Here is a 20,000-nt window from a genome sequence, read left to right as displayed (position 1 = left end):
ATAAAGCCGTTGTTTTACTTGATCAACTGCCTCCAAAGTGGCACTATGCGAATCGTTGGGTGGATGAGAGTGCTAAAAAGGCTGACCATCAATTACATCATCAGTCGTCTTCTTTATTCTCGCATTACACTTCTTCCTTGGGTTTTTCACATATCCATTTAACCTTTATGTCACATCTCCAGTAATCCATTAAACCTTGCTGTCACATCTCCAGTAATCCATTAAACCTTGCTGTCACATCTCCAGTAATCTATTAAACCTTTCTGTCACATCTCCAGTAATCCATTAAACCTTTCTGTCACATCTCCAGTAATCCATTAAACCTTTCTGTCACATCTCCAGTAATCCATTAAACCTTTCTGTCACATCTCCAGTAATCCATTAAACCTTTCTGTCACATCTCCAGTTATCCATTAAACCTTTCTGTCACATCTCCAGTAATCCATTAAACCTTGCTGTCACTCGTATGCAAATCCTTCGTAGAGGAGTTTTCTTGCAGCATTTTTTGTCTTGATGAACTCCATTTTACTGAGGGGATATGGTTTTGAATTTAAATTTTTAATATCAAAGTTTTTAAACTAAAGCATGCTAAACTACGTAAAGGCTTATTGTAGCCAATCATGATAACGTATAAAGTTATCGAGTCAGCTGAAAGAAATTAGCCTTTTCGACTAATTGTCCTTTCCATCAAGTGGTCATCCGACCTATTTGTATTTCGACCAGTTGTTGTCTTTCGGCAAATAGTCAGGCTACTACACTGACATATCCTTGTGGACAGTTTCACATTTCTCGTTACATTTCACGTTTTAAATATCATTCATTAACTCCCCTTCCATGTATTTCACTGCGTACCCTTCGTGCAGTCACAACTAACAAACTGCAAAATGGCATTCATTCTTGGACGTCTATGAGGAGGATGGACAAATCGATTGATTCTCCTCTTTCATTTATCCTTTGGAATCCTCCAGAGAATCATCCTTTCACTCACGCGCATCTATTTTGATCCCCTTTTATGTAACTTCGCCCACTTCTTCTCCTGTCTCTGCCCACGTCTCCTGACCAAATGAATAATCCAAGGAATGACCTCTCTCGTCGAGTCTCTGACCTGCCATGATATTTTCTCCCCCTCCTGAATATCCGGCTGTCATGAAGGACCTCTTTTCTCGGTATTTTTTGCGCTCCTGTCGTGAGTGGCACCCTTCCACGTCGTGGACATGACGTCATCTATAATCTGACGTCATCGATTATGGGAACATTATGGTTTTCAGAAGATTTTTTAGTAATTCACAGTTGACTTAATAAATCTGTTCTTTGCTACTTTGTTCTCTTTTGTATATCGGGTTTAGTTAGACATTTCCGTTTCACTGCAGTTTTGGGACGTTTGGATACGTATTAAGTAAACCATTTATAGAGAATTTCTCGACACGTTGTCGGATTGAGTGGGAGGGAGCAAAGTAGAGGCATAACAAATTTCTCCCGAAACAAACACTTTCAGTACTAGGGTCTCAAATCGTGGAACTCTGAATTATTAGAGTTTTTAGTTAGTTATCATTAGAAGTAAAAGTTGTATCTTTATGCACACTTTTACATGTACGTATACCTTCATTCGACTCGTATAGTAATTATTCGTGCCTTTATTTCTTTAGATAAGAGTATCCCATCATACATGTCAAATCCCAATGCATCAGACGTATAGGTTCTATAAAAACAGAGATAAATGATAATACTCAAGACTGACGCCTCCATAGGGGGATAGTTCCGTCACTGAACCTCATGCTGTGCACTGTAGGCAATACTTAATGTCCTTTGCAGCGTGCCTTCGCGCCCTAGCCGCAACCACTTTCGTTCCTTTTACTGTACCTCCTTTCACATTCTCTTTCTTCATCTTACTTTCCACCCTCTCCTATTAGTACTCGAATTTATAGTGCATTCCTCCTGTTACAACTTTCAAACCTTTTACTGTCAATTTCCATTTCAGCGCTGAATGACCTTTGTTGCCCCAGTGTTTGGCATAATGCCACAAAATCTATATAAATCAAATGAAATCAAACCAATGCATGAGACGTAGGTTGTATAAAAACAGAGATAAATGATAGGACTCAAGACTGACACGATTCATCAGCAGCAGTCTTGGAGTCTAGCGAAGGTTGAGGCGGCAACCATCCTCCTCCTCCTCCTCCTCCTCCTCCTCCTCGAGCGCCAGCTTTAACCTCCCCCTTAAGCCTCTCCTGAGCTGCTCTTGTTTGCCGCAATTCGCTTCTCGTCCGAGAAAGGTAGGCATTACCTCTGTGCTTGCTTCCGCCCCCCTGAAATGGAACCCTCTCTGAATTACACCAAGGACGAATGCTCAAGCAGTTTGAATTCACGGCCCGAATGAGAGCGGAGCAAAGGAGCCTTCGACGAGGCCGAATTGTGACGGGGTAACGGCTGCTGTGATGGCTGTGTGTTCGCTACGGCTGGAGGTCTGTTTGCTCGCTTTGCATCATAGCGTCTTCCATGTTGTTTAAGGATGATGGGTCTAGTTAACGTCTCTACACTGAGAACGTTTGCCGTACTCGCTCGGGACGTTGGGAATCTATATTTAAGTGGAGAATATCCTCTCGTGTCTTGTGTTAAACAGGAGAATTGTATGTTTTGGAATGAATCCAGGAGGATTCTGAGAGAATGGCGCGTCTATCATTTGTTCATCAGACGGGGTTAAGTAGAGTAGATGCGTTTGTTTAGGTACCGTGTGGCGTTTGCTTATGTTTACCCTCTTTTCATGCTGAAAATAAATCCAAAATATTAATGAGCGATTCCAGGTTTCACACCCGAAATCTTCAAAATAAATTTTACTGTTTTCGCGTTGCAAGTTAATTGCATCAGTATATCGATATATACATATATCTGAAGTCATATTGTAAATTCCTCACCCTCGCAGTTTCTCCTGTTGCAATCATTTATATCTCTTTTACCAGTTTCGGCAGTTTTTCCACGTTATCCCCAATCAGTAATTCCACACTCCGTGACAATCCATTTCCGTACCCAAACAGTTTTGATCCAGTGTCTAAATTCCTTTCTCAGACTTCTCATATCTCAGTTAAAAGACATTAACCATGACAGACACAACAAAAAATTTTTGTCACTCTTTTATCTACAAATTACATTCTCAGGCCTCTCATATCTCTCAGTTAATAGATATTAAACATGACTGAGACAAAAAAACTGTCACTATTTTATCTACATATTCTGTGACAAAGTCATTTCCGTCATGGAAACTTTGCTATGAATTCTAGCATACTAGGCTTTTCTAGGCCACGTGTAATAACACTTTCCCTTTGCGTTCGCTCTTCTTCATTTGTCAGTTTATTTGTTACCTGTTTTACTTCTTAACCTTACATAACTTTTTGCCCATTGTCACCTTCTCCCAATATCTCTATTACTTTTGCCTTTTCCACTGCATACTTGTTTTAGATCTTTTCTATCATGGAATTCCGAAATGTGTCATTTTTTCCTCCTTCACTAAACCTCTTATTTACTCATTCAACTCTTACATTTCTTTGTACCTTCTTTCTACATAATACCCATAAATCACGTGTTTTCAGCAAAAATCAATCACTCCTCGCTCCATTCAGTAGTCCAGTATTAACTTCTTTGCTATCTACTTCTTTAAAGATATTAGACTGCAATAGAAATATAATTTCCTCCTATCTGAGAATTAATTTGAATCTCTCTCTCTCTCTCTCTCTCTCTCTCTCTCTCTCTCTCTCTCTCTCTCTCTCTCTCTCTCTCTCTCTCATGCAAAATCATATATGATCACAGTATCATAAATCAAAATGATATATGCTTTGTCGAAATTCTTGAATCATAAATAAATGAAAAATTAATTGCTTCATTAATATGGAAGCCTTAGTACGTCAGGTCAGGGGAGAAACCTTTTAAAATTTCATGCCAGGCAGATGAGAGATGGCGCAAGTTATTGACAATTTCTAGCAATTCTGTTGGAGTTAAGTGAAACCCAACATAAACTGCAATCTAAATTTTATCAGGAAAGGCTCAACTAGTAATGAACAAACGATTGACTCGAATATTTGGTCGGAAAGGTATTAGGAAAACTAGCAGTTAGGTCTATATAACATCTCGCCTCAACGATTCACCGTTTTATTTCTGAAAATGTGCTTCTGCTTCGTAGGTTTTGCTTGCAATTTGATTTGGATAATAATAGTCTCCATGATGCCTCTAACGGCTTACCAATAAACAGCAGATGCTGTTCAGGTGTTAACTAGCATAATAAATAATGGTTTGTCCTTGCACGCATTTTCTATGCTGATGCGATATTTTGTTAATTTCGTAATTACGGATGGCTAAAAATAATGAACTTAAAGTTGCCTTGGCCTGTTCGCTCACATACAGAGTAAAGGTTTACGGAGAAGTGCTGCCAGTCACCCATGGAAGAAGCAAAACCGGTTCGATAATAATCTATGACGATACCACTGGTAAATAGTGCTTGCGAATCGGAAAAAAAATAACAGTAACTGCTTGGGACATTTCGAAGAGCAACTTAGTGACGTCTGCTTGTACGGGATAGAATATACTAAACTTATCTTACTAGAGGACAAGGCTGACGAATCTTCTTTTGGGAATGGCGTTATACTATTCAAGATGATCAAGCTTCGGAAAGGAAACTGAAAAACAAATAAACAGAAGGAATCGTGCTAGGATGTGCAAGAGCCCGCACAGCACCGGTTACATAAACCTCCCCCCATAAACGCTGAGAATTATATAAAGCTCTCTCTCTCTCTCTCTCTCTCTCTCTCTCTCTCTCTCTCTCTCTCTCTCTCTCTCTCTCTCAGGTACTCCCATGAGTAGCTTTCATGCCGTAAGATATAAGAAAATCTATAATAGCGGTGTGGTACTGTTGCCTCATGGTAAATTGAAGGTGAGAAGCCGTCTGCTCTCTCTCTCTCTCTCTCTCTCTCTCTCTCTCTCAGTTATATGAAGATATAGCGCCTAAATGATGATCACTTATCTTCTGTATATAAAACAGAAACTTATTAGATAAAATGCAGTTAGTGTTTCCAACACCGAATTAAATTTACGCCTCTCCCCAGCAAGTTCACTCCTTTGGGACGTGACACCTACGATTAGAAAGGTCTGTCACCTCTTCTTCCTAGAAATCTAGGTGGTAATGAGAATTCTCTCTCTCTCTCTCTCGTATGTCATTGAAACTCAACAGGATCCAACCCCTTTAAAAGGAGAGATTTGCTTCGGACGTCCGAGTATCACTATCTGATCAGTAACTCTTGTTCTGTTCTCTCTATACGTATCTTTCCCAGGTAGACATTTTTGTTCGTTTGTTTCATAACATATTTTCATGTCTTCATTGCTGTGTAAGATTTTCTGGTTTTATACAAATACACACTGTTAGATATGATAATAGTGTATAGCAGCACATGATTGTTTGCATAATTGTTGGTTCACTGTTTCTTGTGTTTTACTTCCTTTTCTAACTGATATGTATATTTCTTCAAATCTACTATTTTCTTTCCTCTCGTTGTACGATTATTTAGGCTCGTCCTTCACAGCAAATCGCTTTTTATAGATTCGGTCACTTTGTTTTCTCTGTGTTCATTGTATCGAGTCTTGGAGGGCGTTACTGGATGAGTGATGGATTAAGTGTCCGCTCTTTTAAATGTCAAGGTTGGAGCCTGTAAAAGAAGGTAAGCTAATTGACATAACCAAGATTAGGAAAAAGGTTAGAAAAGAGACACCATGGATTATGACGCAGAGAGAGAGAGAGAGAGAGAGAGAGAGAGAGAGAGAGAGAGAGAGAGAGAGTCTCTGAGGTACAGCTGTGAGGATGACTGGATATCATTATATGTAATAAGAAGGTCTCCGAGTCTTGTTGTCCTCATGAAGCCATACGGCTAACCCGAAGGACGACGAGTGATAGATTTAAGGAAAGACGGAATTTGTATGGTTTGGTTTCAAATACTCTTCGGTGATAATGGAAGTTACAACAATAGGAAGTAGTGTGGTGGGTGTGAATGGGATGAAACGCTGCGTATTTCTTAGAAGGAGGAGGTTAAAGGACCGAACGATTTCTCAAAGGAAAACAAAAATTAGCACTTAGGAGCTAGTTCGTTTTAGTTCCCTTTTGTTTCCTACTATTATGTTTTATTAATTTTATTACGTTAGGTTGTGTTTCATTTTCCTTTTTGTATGCCACAGCAATTTGTTGATCTCTCAATTATCAGTTTGTAAGCATTTTTATTTTTCATTTTACCATATAGTTAGCATGATTTAAAACAATCTCTTTGTACTTCTGTCGTTTTATGAAAACTGTATCTGGGGCAAATATTTTGGAATTCTATTATCTATCTCACAATAAAAGTCCGAGGTTCCCTTGAGTCACTTAAGGGCAAGAACCTGCAATTTCCATTTTCATGTCAGTGCTAAAACCTGAAATTTCCTTTGTCACCTCGGATTAGAATCTACAGTTCCCAATGTCACCTTGAAACTAGAACCTAAGATTTTCTTAGTCCCCTGGCAGCTAGAACTAGAGATTCCCTTTGATCCCTGTCAGCTAGAAACAGGTTCCCTTTGTCCTTGGCAACTAGAACCTGAGATCCTCCTTGTCCCTTGGCAGTTAGAACCTGAGATTCCGCTTGTCCCCTGACAGATAGAACATAAGATCCGCTTCATCCCCTGGCAGCTAGAAACTGAGATTCCGTTCGTCTCCTGGCAGCGCGAACCTGAGATCACCTTCGTCCCCTGGGAGCTAGAACTTGAGAGCCCCATTCGTTCCTTGTAACTAAAACCTGAGATCTTCTTTGTCCCCTGGGAGCTAGCGCCCGAGATTCCATTCATCCGCCGGCAGCCAGATCTTTTGTCCCCTGGCTACTAGAACCAGAAATTTTGTTCGTCACCTGGCAGCTGGAACCTGAGATTTCCTTCATCTGCTGGCAGCTAGAACCAGAGATTCAATTTATCCCCCGGCAGCTAGGACCTGAGATCCCTTCATCCCCTGGCAGCTAGAACCTGATATCCTCTTTGTTCCCTGGCAGCTAGAATGAGATTCCATTCAGCTCTTAGCAGATAGAACATGAGATCTCCTGTCCACTGGCAGCTAGAACCTGAGATTCCATTCAGTTCTTGGCAGCTAGAACCTGAGATCCCTTTCGGCCCCAGGAAGCTAGAACCTAAGATCGCCTTCGTCCCGTGGCAGCTAGCACCTGAGATACTGTAAGTCCTTTGGCAGCTAGAACCTGAGGTCTCCTTCATACCCTGGTAGCTAGAAACAGATTCTGTTCGTCCCCTGGCAGCTACAACTTGAGATCTCCTCCATAGCCTGGCAACTAGAAACTGAGATTCCCTACATTCCCTGACAGCTAGAACCTGAGATCCTCATTGTCCCCTGGCAGCTAGAACCTGAAATCCCCTTCATCCCTTGCAGCGAGAACCTGATATTCCATTTGTCCTTTGGCAGCTAAAACCTATATTCTGTTTATCCCCTGGTAGCTAAAGCATGAGATTTCATTCACTCTGTGGCAGCTAGAACCTGAGATTAATGTCGTCCTGTGGCAGCTAGAACCTGAGATCCCTTCGTCCCCTGGGAGCCATCACCTGAGATAACGTTCGTTCCCTGGCAGCTAGAACATGAGATCTCCTTTTTCCTCTGACAACTAGAGTCTGAGATCTCCTTCGTCCCCTGGGAGCTAGAACCTGAGATTCCATTGGTCCCTTGGGAACTAGAACCTAAGATCTCCTTTGTTTCCTAGCAGCTAAATTTTGAGATTCCGTTCTTCCCCTGGCAGCTTGATTTTGAGGTCCCCGTCATCCCCTGGCAGCTAGAACCTGAGATTCCGTTCGTCCCCTGGGAGCTAGAAACCTGAGATTCCATTCGTCCCTTGAGGTACTAGAACATGAAGATTCCTTTGTTTCCTAGCAGCTAAATTTTGAGATTCCGTTCTTCCCCTGGCAGCTTGATTTTGAGGTCCCCGTCGTCCCCTGGCAGCTAGAACCTGAGATTCTGTTCGTCCCCTGGGAGCTAGAACCTGAGATTCCATTCGTCCCTTGGGTACTAGAACCTGAGATCTCCTTTGTTCCCTAGCAGCTAGATTTTGAGATCCCTGTCGTCCCCTGGCAGCTAGAACCTACGATTCCCTTTGTTACCTCGGAGCTACCTTTTTCAACCGAGGAACTTGAACTCGAGATTCCCTTTTCCTCCTAAAAGCTAAAGCCCTAGATTCTCTTTGTTATTGCAGAAGAATAATGCTTAATCCTTCTCCTATTTGATCTGCGTAATTAAGCCATTACCTTTGATTCTTGTCATAGCGTGTTTATTACGTTCTTTCTCTCGCGTCATGCGTGATTACGCCATCCACTCGTCAGATTTTATTCGTTTTGTGAGTCTCATTTTGTCTTGTCATTTCCCCTTTTATGAATTCCCATTTCCATTGTCACGTTTAATATATCAGTTCCCCCTCTCTTGCCTTACGCTTCATTTAATGGCATTCGCCGCGTTCATGACTGCTATTGCTTCTCAGTTTTTTCATTTATTTATTTTTTTACCTTCGTTGTGTTTCAGACACACTTTCGAATCTTTCATGTGGTCAGGCTCTCTCTCTCTCTCTCTCTCTCTCTCTCTCGTAGTAGCCATCTTGCTTGGTGAGACGTACCCGCGTGAAGTCACAATAATCAACAGATATCACAAGTTTAACATACGACTAGAATTTGAGAAATATCTAGAAGTGTTCGTGAACTATCGGTGATAAGATTAGTGTGAAAATAGTAGGATAAAGCGTCTTCTAAGTTAGTTTATCAAGTGTAATACTATAAATCAGACAAGATGGCAGTAAGTTCCAACTGCGGGAAAAGGTGGCGTAATTTGGCGTGTTTAGCAGATTCGCATACGATGAGGTAGCAGGAAGGGAACTGGCATTTCTCATCTATGAAATCAGCAACAGTCCTACCAAAAAGATACAAAAGCATTCATAGATATATTAGAAGGATATAAATCCTTCAAACTGGAACAAATCTAATGAAAAACATCTTGAAATAATTGAAGAAGTTCCAAATAAAATCCAAGTGGTCAAGAAACTCATAAAAGAAATATACATAAACCAACATATTATTCCGACAAAGAAAACAAAATGAATAAGGTGAATCTTGTGAATATACTAATTGATGCATTAGGAAAAAGAATGCCAAAAGCATGCAAACTGTGTAAGGTTTGGTATAGCATAGTCAATCCACAAAAACCTAATCAGAAAATGTGCTGCATGCAACATTCCGACCCATCCACAGTGTGCTGAGGTAATACAAGATTTGAGAAAAGATACAAGAATTTTTTGTTCAACATGTCTATCATGGATAGACAATGTTATTAAATCAAGATTGAATGTACAAATAGTTGAGGATGAAGAAGAAGAGGAAGAGGAAGAAGAAGAAGAAAAAGAAGAAGAGGAAAAAGGAAGAGAAGTAAACAAAAATGAAATGACAGAAAAAAATAAGGAAAACAAAGAACAAGATAAAAGTATGGATGCAGAGATACTCATTGATACTACATATGAGGCAATAAAGCAGCATACCTACGAAGAAATAAATTACGATATGACAACAGAAAAGCAAACAAATCCCGAAGAGGCTCTACCCAGATCTATACAATGACGGGAAAGAGGAAAAAATAGACAAGAAAGACAAAATCTGCAACCTTTTGAAAAGAGGGAATTGCAGATTTGGAGAAAGATGTTACTACAAACATCCTAAGATATGTCAAAACTATGAAATATATGGTAAATGTGCATACTTAGATGGATATGGGGATGATTGCAGAGATCTGCATCCAAAAATATGTAAAAACCTAAAAGAAGGAAAAGGATGTAAGTTCGACAAAAAATGCAAATATATGCACCCTGTAGCCATGAATCATAATCAAATAAATAACCAACCAAGTAATAAAATCCAAAATAAGAAAGAAACAAATAAAGAGAGAAATCAAGAATATCAGGTAAAGAGAAAAGCAAACCACCAATGAGATATGCAGAGGTGTCAGCAAAAAATTTCAAAGCATCAGCTCCGAAATTCTACTCAAGAGATAATAACTGTATTTATTATGCAAGAGGATATTGCAGAAACGGAGAAAATTGCAGATTCAGACACAAAATGAATAATTATGATGAAGGAAGATCAAATATTATGGAAAAGTTGGATTTTTTAATGTCAGAATTTTCTGGAAATGAAAAGAACAACATACCAGAACAGGAGAGACATGGGAAAATCCTTATTACTATCAGTATTAAATGAAGGAGAAAACACGCAAACCATCATAGTGATGAATGCGCAGGGTTTAGTTACGAGTAACTCAAAAAGAAAAATAGAGTACTTAGAAGAACTAACCAAAATGAAAAGAAAAGATATAAATGAATATAAGTGAAACCTGGTATTCCCAAGAGACTGGGAATGATGATCAAATAAAAAGGGTTCCAAACTTATAGATCAGATAGAAAAAATAGGAATCAAGGGGGAACCGCAATATATGGAAAGACAAAAAACAAGGAAAAAATATATGAGAAATATAGTAACTCAGAATGTGAACTAATAGCGGTAGAATTTGAATCTGAAAAATTGATGAACATAGTAATATATAGACCTCCTAATACTAAAGAGTTTGACTTAATAATTGAAAAAATTGGATGATATATGTAGAAATCACAAGGACTGGACTATTCTCCTATCTGGTGACTTCAACTTTCCTTTCGTAGAATGGAAAGAAAACGAATAGGAGATTGTGGTTGTACTTATACATATAAAAAAGAGAGTAATAGTAGTGCAGAGATAAGAGGCAATTTGAAAAGCTATTAAGATATGCTACTAGAATACAACATTCAACAAATAAATCACCTGCCAACAAGAAAGGAAAATACTTTAGACCTAGTATTTGTGAACGAGGATGAATTATGTTAAAGAAATAATAGTTTATAATGCGAGTATTTCAGACCATAAATGTCCATAGAATTAACAGTTCATTCCAAAGCAAGTGAAAATAGAGATAAGCCAAGAAATGAAAAAAGTGGGAAGGATATGGAAAATACAACTTCTACAGTAAAAATATAAAATGGTCAGAAATTAATGAAGAATAAACAAAGATTGGGATAACATTTTCGTAAGTGATGACATAAGGGTAAATACGGAGATATTATATAAATATTGGAGATAATAGTGGAAAAATATATACCGAAGAAGAAAAGTAAACAGCATTCATGCATACCAAGAGACAGAAGGATCTTGTTCCAGAAAATCAGAAAGTGGAAAAAAAGGCCTTGCAAAAGAAAAAATGCATGGAAAGTTATATAGAACTAAAAAGTAAGATAGAAAATGCAGAACAAAAGATTATACAATCAAAAGAAAATGAAAAACGGGACTTGGAAGAAAAAACCCTATTAAATATCAGCAAAACCCCAAACTATTATACTCATATGCGAAGAAGATGAATAAAAGAAGAATAGAAATAGGCCCTCTGAGAATTGAAGGGAGATTAACGAATGAAAAAAAGGAAATTTGCAAACATACTGGCAGAACGATATAAGAGAGAATCACCCCTAGAATAGATAATGAAGATAATGATATAGAAGTAAGGGATGAAAATAGTGAATATTTAGCTGACATAGATATTAATGAAGCTGATATTGTGCAGGCTATTAATGAAATTAAAAATGGAGCTGCTGCAGGGCCTGATGGAATTCCTGCTATTTTGTTAAAGAAAGTAGTTCATTCTATCGCAAAGCCACTGCAATATTATTAAGACAAAGTGTAGATACAGGCAAGATATATGATGAGCACAAATTAGCATATATTACCCCCTACTTTCAAAAGTGGATCAAGACTAGAGGCAAGTAATTATAGGCCTGTGAGTCTAACATCACATATTATGAAAGTGTATGAAAGGGTAATGAAGAAAAATATTATGAAACATTAATAAAAAACAATAATTTGTTTAATAAAGGACAACATGGTTTCGTACCCGGAAAAAGTACACAAACCCAACTGTTAGTCCACCGTGAAAACATATTCAAAAATATGAAAAGCGGAAATGAAAACAGATGTGGTTTATTTAGACTTTGCAAAAGCTTTTGATAAAGTAGACCATAATATATTAGCGAAGAAAATTAGAAAACACAATATCGTGGATAAAGTAGGAAGATGGTTAAAAGAATTTTTACACAACAGAAAACAGATAGTTATTGCAAACGACGAGAAATCGGATGAAGCCAAGGTTAATATCCGGTGTGCCGCAAGGTACGGTGTTGAGCTGCAATACTGTTTGTTATTATGATTGAAGACATAGACAATAATGTTAAGGATTCGGTAGTGAGTAGTTTCGCAGATGACACAAGAATAAGTAGAGAAATTACTTGTGATGAAGATAGGAACGCTCTACAAAGAGACCTTAACAAAGTATATGATTGGGCAGAGGTAAATAGGATGGTATTTAACTCTGATAAATTTGAATCAATAAATTATGGAGACAGAGAAAGAAAGCTATATGCATATAAGGGACCTATAATGAGACATCACAAATAAGGAAGCAGTTAAAGACCTTGGTGTGATGATGAATAGGAACATGTTATGCAATGATCAAATAGCAACTCTGTTGGCAAAATGTAAAGCAAAAATGGGAATGTTGTTACGGCACTTCAAAACAAGAAAAGCTGAACACATGATTATGCTTTATAAAACATATGTTCGTAGTCCACTTGAATATTGCAATATGATATGTACCCACACTATCAAAAGGATATTGCACAAATAGAGAGTGTACCAAAGGTCCTTTACAGCTAGAAATAGAAGAAGTTAAGGACCTAGACTACTGGGAAAGACTACAATTCTTAAAATTATATAGTCTAGAAAGGAGGAAGAGAACGCTACATGATAATTCAGGCAATGGAAACAGATAGAAAGGAATAGCAGCAGAAAATATCATGGAACTAAAATATCAGGGAAAAGAGCAAGCAGAGGTAGATTAATAGTGCCCAAAACTATACCAGGAAAAATAAGGAAAGCACACAGGACATTAATCCACTACGCACCAGCATCGATAATGCAGCGTCTATTCAATGCGTTGCCAGCTCATATGAGGAATATATCATGGAGTGAGCGTAGATGTGTTTAAGATAAGCTCGACAAATATCTAACTGCATCCAGACCATCCAAGATTGGAAGATGCAAAATATACCGGAAGATGTACTAGCAACTCTCTGGTAGACATTAGAGGTGCCTCACACTGAGGGACCTGGGGCAACCCGAACAAGATGTAAGGTCTGTAAGTAAGGTAAGGTCTCTCTCTCTTAGCAGGCACATATACTTACATATGTACATACATGCATACACATATGTGTGTTTATTTATTTTCTTCATATTCCGATTTTTCGCAATTTTGGGATACAGGTATCACTACAAACTTTGAAACCGAGTGGTGTTCGATTCCCATCACGGAAGGGGCAACCATTTCATTATTCTTCCAGGGGATTCAAGGCTTATAGTGATGGGCGTATCCAAAAAGTGTTGAAGAAGTCATTATTATCCACTGAAAATACATACATACACACCTGCATATGCATACGTACATACATAGAATCATATATACATATATGTGTATGTATAATATACTACCTGGTCTTTCTTCTCTCTAATTTTTTTATGGCATCATGTACTACACCAAATTCTCTTTTATTGATCTCTTTTACTACAATTTCTTGGATAGGAATTGTTCAGGGCTTAATAGACCCTATACATCATCACTACTGCAGACTTTTAAGCTGCAATTTCAAAGTGCGTTCAGGGAATGTGAGATAAAAGAGTCTTGGTTATACACACATGATAGCTAAATCCTTCAAAAATCGCTTGTCAATGATCAAGCACAGTTTCTTTCATATATCGAAGCTTATCGCTAGGAATGATGAGGTAATTCATTACCTTGACTTCCGAATAAAGTGAAAACGATGAAAGAAAAAATGGATAGAGATTTTAATTTTGAAGGTTTGGATAACAGAGCTCAAAAGAAAGCAATGGGATGCGCCCACATGGCCAAAGCACAAACGCCAATAACCGTCGGAGCAATAGGCCTTTCCTCAAGAACAGCAGTCTCACTCTTGTCAAGAGGACCCTTCACCGCGGGACCCGATACAGACGACGGCCCCTGCCACAACGGTGATGATTACGATGTTAATTACGTTAATGATGACGAGGTCGAAACACAATGTACGATCATCGCCAATTAATATAACCAAAGCCTCCTTCGTAAGATCTCGTAGCATTGTAATGATGAGGGATAAACTGCGACGTTGATATTGTATTAACTTTAATCTCTCTCTCTCTCTCTCTCTCTCTCTCTCTCTCTCTCTCTCTCTCTCTCTCTCTCTCAGCATCCTGCGCCTCCCTAATTAGTCCGGAGTTAATGCGGTCTTGATAGGTTTCGTGGCTCTACCATGGTATATAAGTCAGTGCCATTAGAGAAGGATATTACCAGTTTAACATGGTTTAGATTGAAGCGCTCGGTAATTATGCCTGGCTTTTTGCATTATGGTGGTGGTAATGATAATGAAGGCAATAATATAATATTGTTATGATCACTAATATTATTCTCTTCGAATGCAAGTAAGGAGGAAGCTCTAGTAACGTGCAAGGTGAGAATATTAAATTGGCAATGCAGAAATTTCATTTACGTGGACAATTAACCCAAAAATTCCATTACATCCCACTTATCTTGGAGGGCTGAACGTACCGTCTCGGCACATTAACTATAAAACAAACACGAATTTGTTATTTTGCTATAAGTTAGTGGTAGTGTTGTCAGGACTCTTGTCTGAATATCATGAAGAAATATAGATATCTGTACAGTTTGAAATATATATATATATATATATATATATATATATATATATATATATATATATATATATATATATATATAATATTAGTCTTTGGCCTTTATCATTTTCATCTGCTATTGATTTTTGTGTCTGAAATTCTTTTTAAATAAAAAAGCTTAATAAGATTTATGATAAAAAAAAAGTATGGTGAGCTGAATGCAGTTTTGAAAGGTTCATTTTTATTTTTTTTCAAATTTCCGTGAGTGTAATTTTTTCTTAATTAGTCTGATAGAGAGTCTTCATGGTGTGGCCTCCACTCATTAGTGTGGGTGCCGAATCATTTTCAGTGCAACGCATCAACGTACATTGGATCTGGCGTTGCAGCCTCTGAACTTTAACTCGTCTGAAAACCTGAAGAAAATGAACGAAAATCAAACGCGCGCGCGCGTACACACACACACACACACCAACAACAACAACAAAAGAATAATATATCAGTGTTTTTCGTCTTGATTGATGGATGAATGAACAATCAGTGAACGAAGTAGTGGAGACTAATTAATATAAAATCTTGTATTCATGTATTAAACGAAATATGATGTAACTCCTTTGTACCTGTTATTCTTGTAGCACTTCCTTTTCATGTCTTATAGCCAATTCCGTTGCCCCGCTTTCTCTCTCTCGCTTTCTCTCTTTCTCTCTCTCTCTCTCTCCTTCACCGACAGCCAATTAAGATTTCTCATGGGCTACTTTGATATCTTCCGTGCTTCCCTCGAATTCCCATTAGCCATTTTTTATTTCCGGCAGGTAATCCCTCTCGCTTTCCCCTTCCCTGCCCATTTACACTTCAGATACCAAGCCCCGTTTTCAAAAGGGGTCTCTTTATCCCATTTACTTCCCTCAAGACAGCTACAGAGTTTCTTCCACGCGCCTTTCCATGTTTATCCTCCTCGTTTCCTCCTCGCGGAGGATCTCTCCGTCATTCCTCCAGCTGCCTTCCTCTTTTCTCCTCCGGCCTTGGAGGAACAGCCATTTATCTACCAACCCTCCTCCTCCTCCTTCTCCTCCTCCTCCTCCTCCAGTCACCCTCTAACTTCCCTTCCGCTAACTCGTTTTACCTTCTTTGTCGCCCTTACAGTTCGGCCCTCCGACATCGAAATCAAAGGGCCCGGGACGCCCCTGGTTGAAGGACGACAAGCCAAAGTGGAATGCATCGCCTCGGGCGCGTACCCCTCGTCCTCCATCTCTTGGGAGAAGGCCCGGACGGGGGAGGACCCCGTCGAAATCAAGGCACCCGTAAGTATGCGAGTACTGTTATAGGACTACTATGAGATTCAGAGCCTTTGACCCGGTGTTTTTCCGGAATAACTTTTTTCTGTGCATTTGACAAAGATATTACTTAGCCATAGTATACTTTATATCCCTACCTCATTTTCGGCAGCATTCTTTATTACTTACATATATTAGAAAAAAGGTATACTCATAAGAGTACGTAAAATAAAGCAGCCGAAGCCAGTGGTGGAACACTCTGATGTATTCGTTCAAAGTTATATGTGACAAAAACATATGACGTCACGACTCCTCCCACAAAGTGATGATAAACAGCTGTCTCTGAAATTCTGAATGAATATTCATATCTTGTCAAGGCTTCAAGAATGACGGCTATGATAAGTCATTGTCCCCGTGGTTGCAGGACAGCTTTTGTGATTCGACTCGCACAGTTGTTTAGAAGTGAGGAGGCCCGTGGCAAACCCTACCTAAGCTTGAACAGGTAAATGAATAATAGGGCCCTTTTTTGGGTAAGGAGTACACTCGGACACCCAGGGCTACTCTACTACTACTACCACTACTAAAAGTGTAAAGAAAGATTATTGGCTGTATTTCATTGTTGCCAGAGGTTGAGACTTTTTCACGAATAGCCAATTTTCCATCGAGGAGGAGGCAAGTTAATGACGTCATATGTTACGTCATCATACCTTCAAAAGACATTCCTCTGAGTTTGCTGGCGATGTCTACAAGAAGTCTGTGTTACTCTTATAATTACCAGAATTATGCAACTTTGCGTAATACAGAATACAGTCAAAAATTAGGTAGGGATGTAAGATACCCTGTGCCAAAGTGCCGTCTTTGTCAGGTACGTTGATATAATTCTATTCCGGAAAAACACCGGGACACCGGTTGTGAATCTCATAGTAGTTAGATACGCTTAACTGTAGACTTGCTGAAATGACGTTCGAGGAGTAAACGATAGCTCAATACAAAAGGGTTAACGTGCCTATCGTTTAGTAAGTCAGTAAGTAAAAAGAACAGTATAGATAATGAACTTTGCATTCCACAGGCCATAAAGTAGCATTTTTCGTAACTTCAAAACCGACGCATTGCTTTCCATGCTTCTATAGTACTGAGTGTTTCTAACATTGTCCTAATTTATGGTAGTACACTGAATTGAAAAGAATGTTAATTAAACCATTTACTCTTAGAAAAAAGACCAAATTATTGCCTTTCCTCACACTGTTTCGAACAAGTGGTGCTTTATGACGTATCTCTGACACAGAGCCTTCCCTAGGGTAGATAAAATGACATTTGACCATAAGTCAAACAACCAATGAAAAGATTGAAAAGGCATAGTGTAGGGTACGCTATACCGACGTCACTGATCACGTCACCACTTCTGCGGATGGTTGTGTGGGTAAGCGTGGCTTTAACCTCATTATCTTGAGTAAAAAAAGTTAATGATTCATTTTCTTTAGTAAAAAAGGTAAAGAAACATATATGGCAAAGCACGTTTATAACCGAAAATGAGGACGGGATTTTAAACAGTCGGTGTAAAAGTAGTTTACGAAAAACTGTCATGGCCTCTGGAATGGTTAGTAATTGTTATTACACGATTTGCTCGTTTTCTATGTAATGAATGTTGTGTAAAGGATAACAGTAAAATGTTATGATTTTGGTCAATGTTGATATCTGTCTACCAATTCCGTCGTTTCGTCTAGAAATTACATATTTTAAAAATATTAAAGTCTCTCTCTCTCTCTCTCTCTCTCTCTCTCTCTCTCTCTCTCTCTCTCTCTCTCTCTCTCTGAAATCCTAATTTTTTCTAACTTTGTAGTGCAATCCGCTGTATGAGATCCATAATTTTATTGTGAAGTGAAAAGTAAATATAAAATCCTCTTGTGTTTGTTTAATAGTTGAAAACTTTGCCGGCACCTTTATTTCATCCTCAAACAATAATTGTCTTTTTGAGGTGATAGCGGGAAGCGTTTTTAGTTTTTGACAGGTTTATGGGAAAGAACCCAAGAACCACAGTGGGGCGTTTTACTCCTTATTAAGTTTGATTATTGTAAGTTGCTACCCCGTTATGATATGCCTCGTTACTGCAATGTACTACCTTGTTAAGGTTGATGTCGAGGGTCTCGGCGGATTTTACCGAGGGGAATATTTTATGTATGTAAATTATATTTTATTATATATTAATATTATATATATACTATATATATTATATATATATTTATTATACTAGTATATTATACAACCATTTACATATATGTATATATATATATCTATATAAGATATATACATACATGTATATATATATATATATATACATTTATATATATATATATATTAATACATATATATATATATATATATATATATATATATATATTTATATTGTGTGTGTGTGTTTTGGTGTGTGCGTTCTTGTGTGTATGAGAGAGAGACGGAGACAGAGAGAGATTCTTAGAAGATGAAGGCTTCCCCTATAGACTGAACTAAGTAAACAATATCATTGTGTTGAAATGGATGAGCACAGCAGGACCCGAAATGATCAATGGAATTAAATTTAATCAGATCCACCAGAAGTAGATTAGCTATGTTCAGTTCAATTAGATTCCATCTCAAGTCCATTTAAAATCAATTTAAAGTTTTTTTTTAAATTTTAGGAGCACGCTTTTACATCTGCAATATAACTATTAATCGAAATTTTAAGAGTTGATGATAGAGATGTATAGTTTTCCAGTTATTAGAATTTTACATTTTACTCATAATTCATAGATGAATCAAGGTAGTAATTAGTCGCCTTCTAGGCATTGCTGTTTTTTTTTTTTTTTATTCACTTGAATTTCTTTATTTCAATATATGCTCTCACAAAAAAAAAGTCGCAGTTGCTTTCAGCCGACTTGAGGCGGAATCAGATTTAGTCGTAACCAGCTAATCCACTTCCGGAGTCATTTAATTTAATTTATTTCTGTCGGTGCTTTCGGCGCCCATTGTGCTTAGCCATTTAGACACAATGATTCTGTTTGCTCGGTTCTCGGTCCCGCTACGGAAGCGAGATGCAGAGAGGCGCTCGAGAGTCACGGCTGAATAGGACCAGATTTCTTCGAATTCTGCTATTCCAGGTCAACCCAGGTTCCTGAGAGGGAGAGGCGGACACAGCAGTAGGTTCCTTACCTGTTGGTTCGTCTTTACTTGCCTTGAGAGAGAGAGAGAGAGAGAGAGAGAGAGAGAGAGAGAGAGAGAGAGAATAGATTGCACACATGCTTTGTTTCCTCCATGTTGACTTGTGGGTGAATTCCTCACTTGCTTGTTCGTTGGTGTTGGTTTGTGCATGAACGAGAGATTGAATCTTTTACTTGTTGTCTCTATGGCGGTGTATCTTAGCGTAAAGGAAAGAGATGGAGCGAATTTTTTCCCCCTTTGTTTGCCTTGTTTGTAATTACGTTCAATGCTGATATGCAAACGCGTCACAGTTTTCTATATAAAAATAAGCAAAATTATAAATTCGTTATTGAATACTACTCATTGGTTAACGAACGATATAATGAAAAAAATATAAAGTGAATGTTTTCAATTTTTTATGAATTAAAAAAACACATCACATATTTATTTCATAAATCTATTCACAATAAAAGAAGCTCAACTTCAATTTACGATCCTAAAAAGGAACTTGTTATTCACGAAGAAAATATTCAGTATTTGCTCTGAAGGTAATATACTTCATTATTTGAATAGGTTGAGGAACATTTTATTGCAACAGAGTATCAATTGCGTATATAATTTTTGGCCGTCTAGTTTCTTGATTTATATCTCGTATTACAGCTTATATCCCCCAACCTTACCGAGGACGTGCTAAATTCCGTTTCG

The 20,000-nt window shown here is 38.2% G+C and overlaps 1 protein-coding gene across 1 annotated transcript in view; it reads left to right on the top strand.

The window, feature by feature from the left end:
- The window catches only part of LOC135200276 (nephrin-like), an 833,838-nt gene that overhangs the window by 653,719 nt on the left and 160,119 nt on the right, over positions 1–20,000 (top strand). The window contains 1 exon segment of the mRNA XM_064228764.1: positions 15,991–16,148. Coding sequence (XP_064084834.1) covers positions 15,991–16,148 — 158 coding nt within the window.

The sequence above is a fragment of the Macrobrachium nipponense genome, chromosome 26 (genome assembly GCF_015104395.2).
Source record: "Macrobrachium nipponense isolate FS-2020 chromosome 26, ASM1510439v2, whole genome shotgun sequence".
Lineage (NCBI taxonomy): Eukaryota > Metazoa > Arthropoda > Malacostraca > Decapoda > Palaemonidae > Macrobrachium > Macrobrachium nipponense.
Note: the sequence above shows the minus strand (reverse complement) of the source record. Positions and strands in the feature narration are given on the sequence as shown.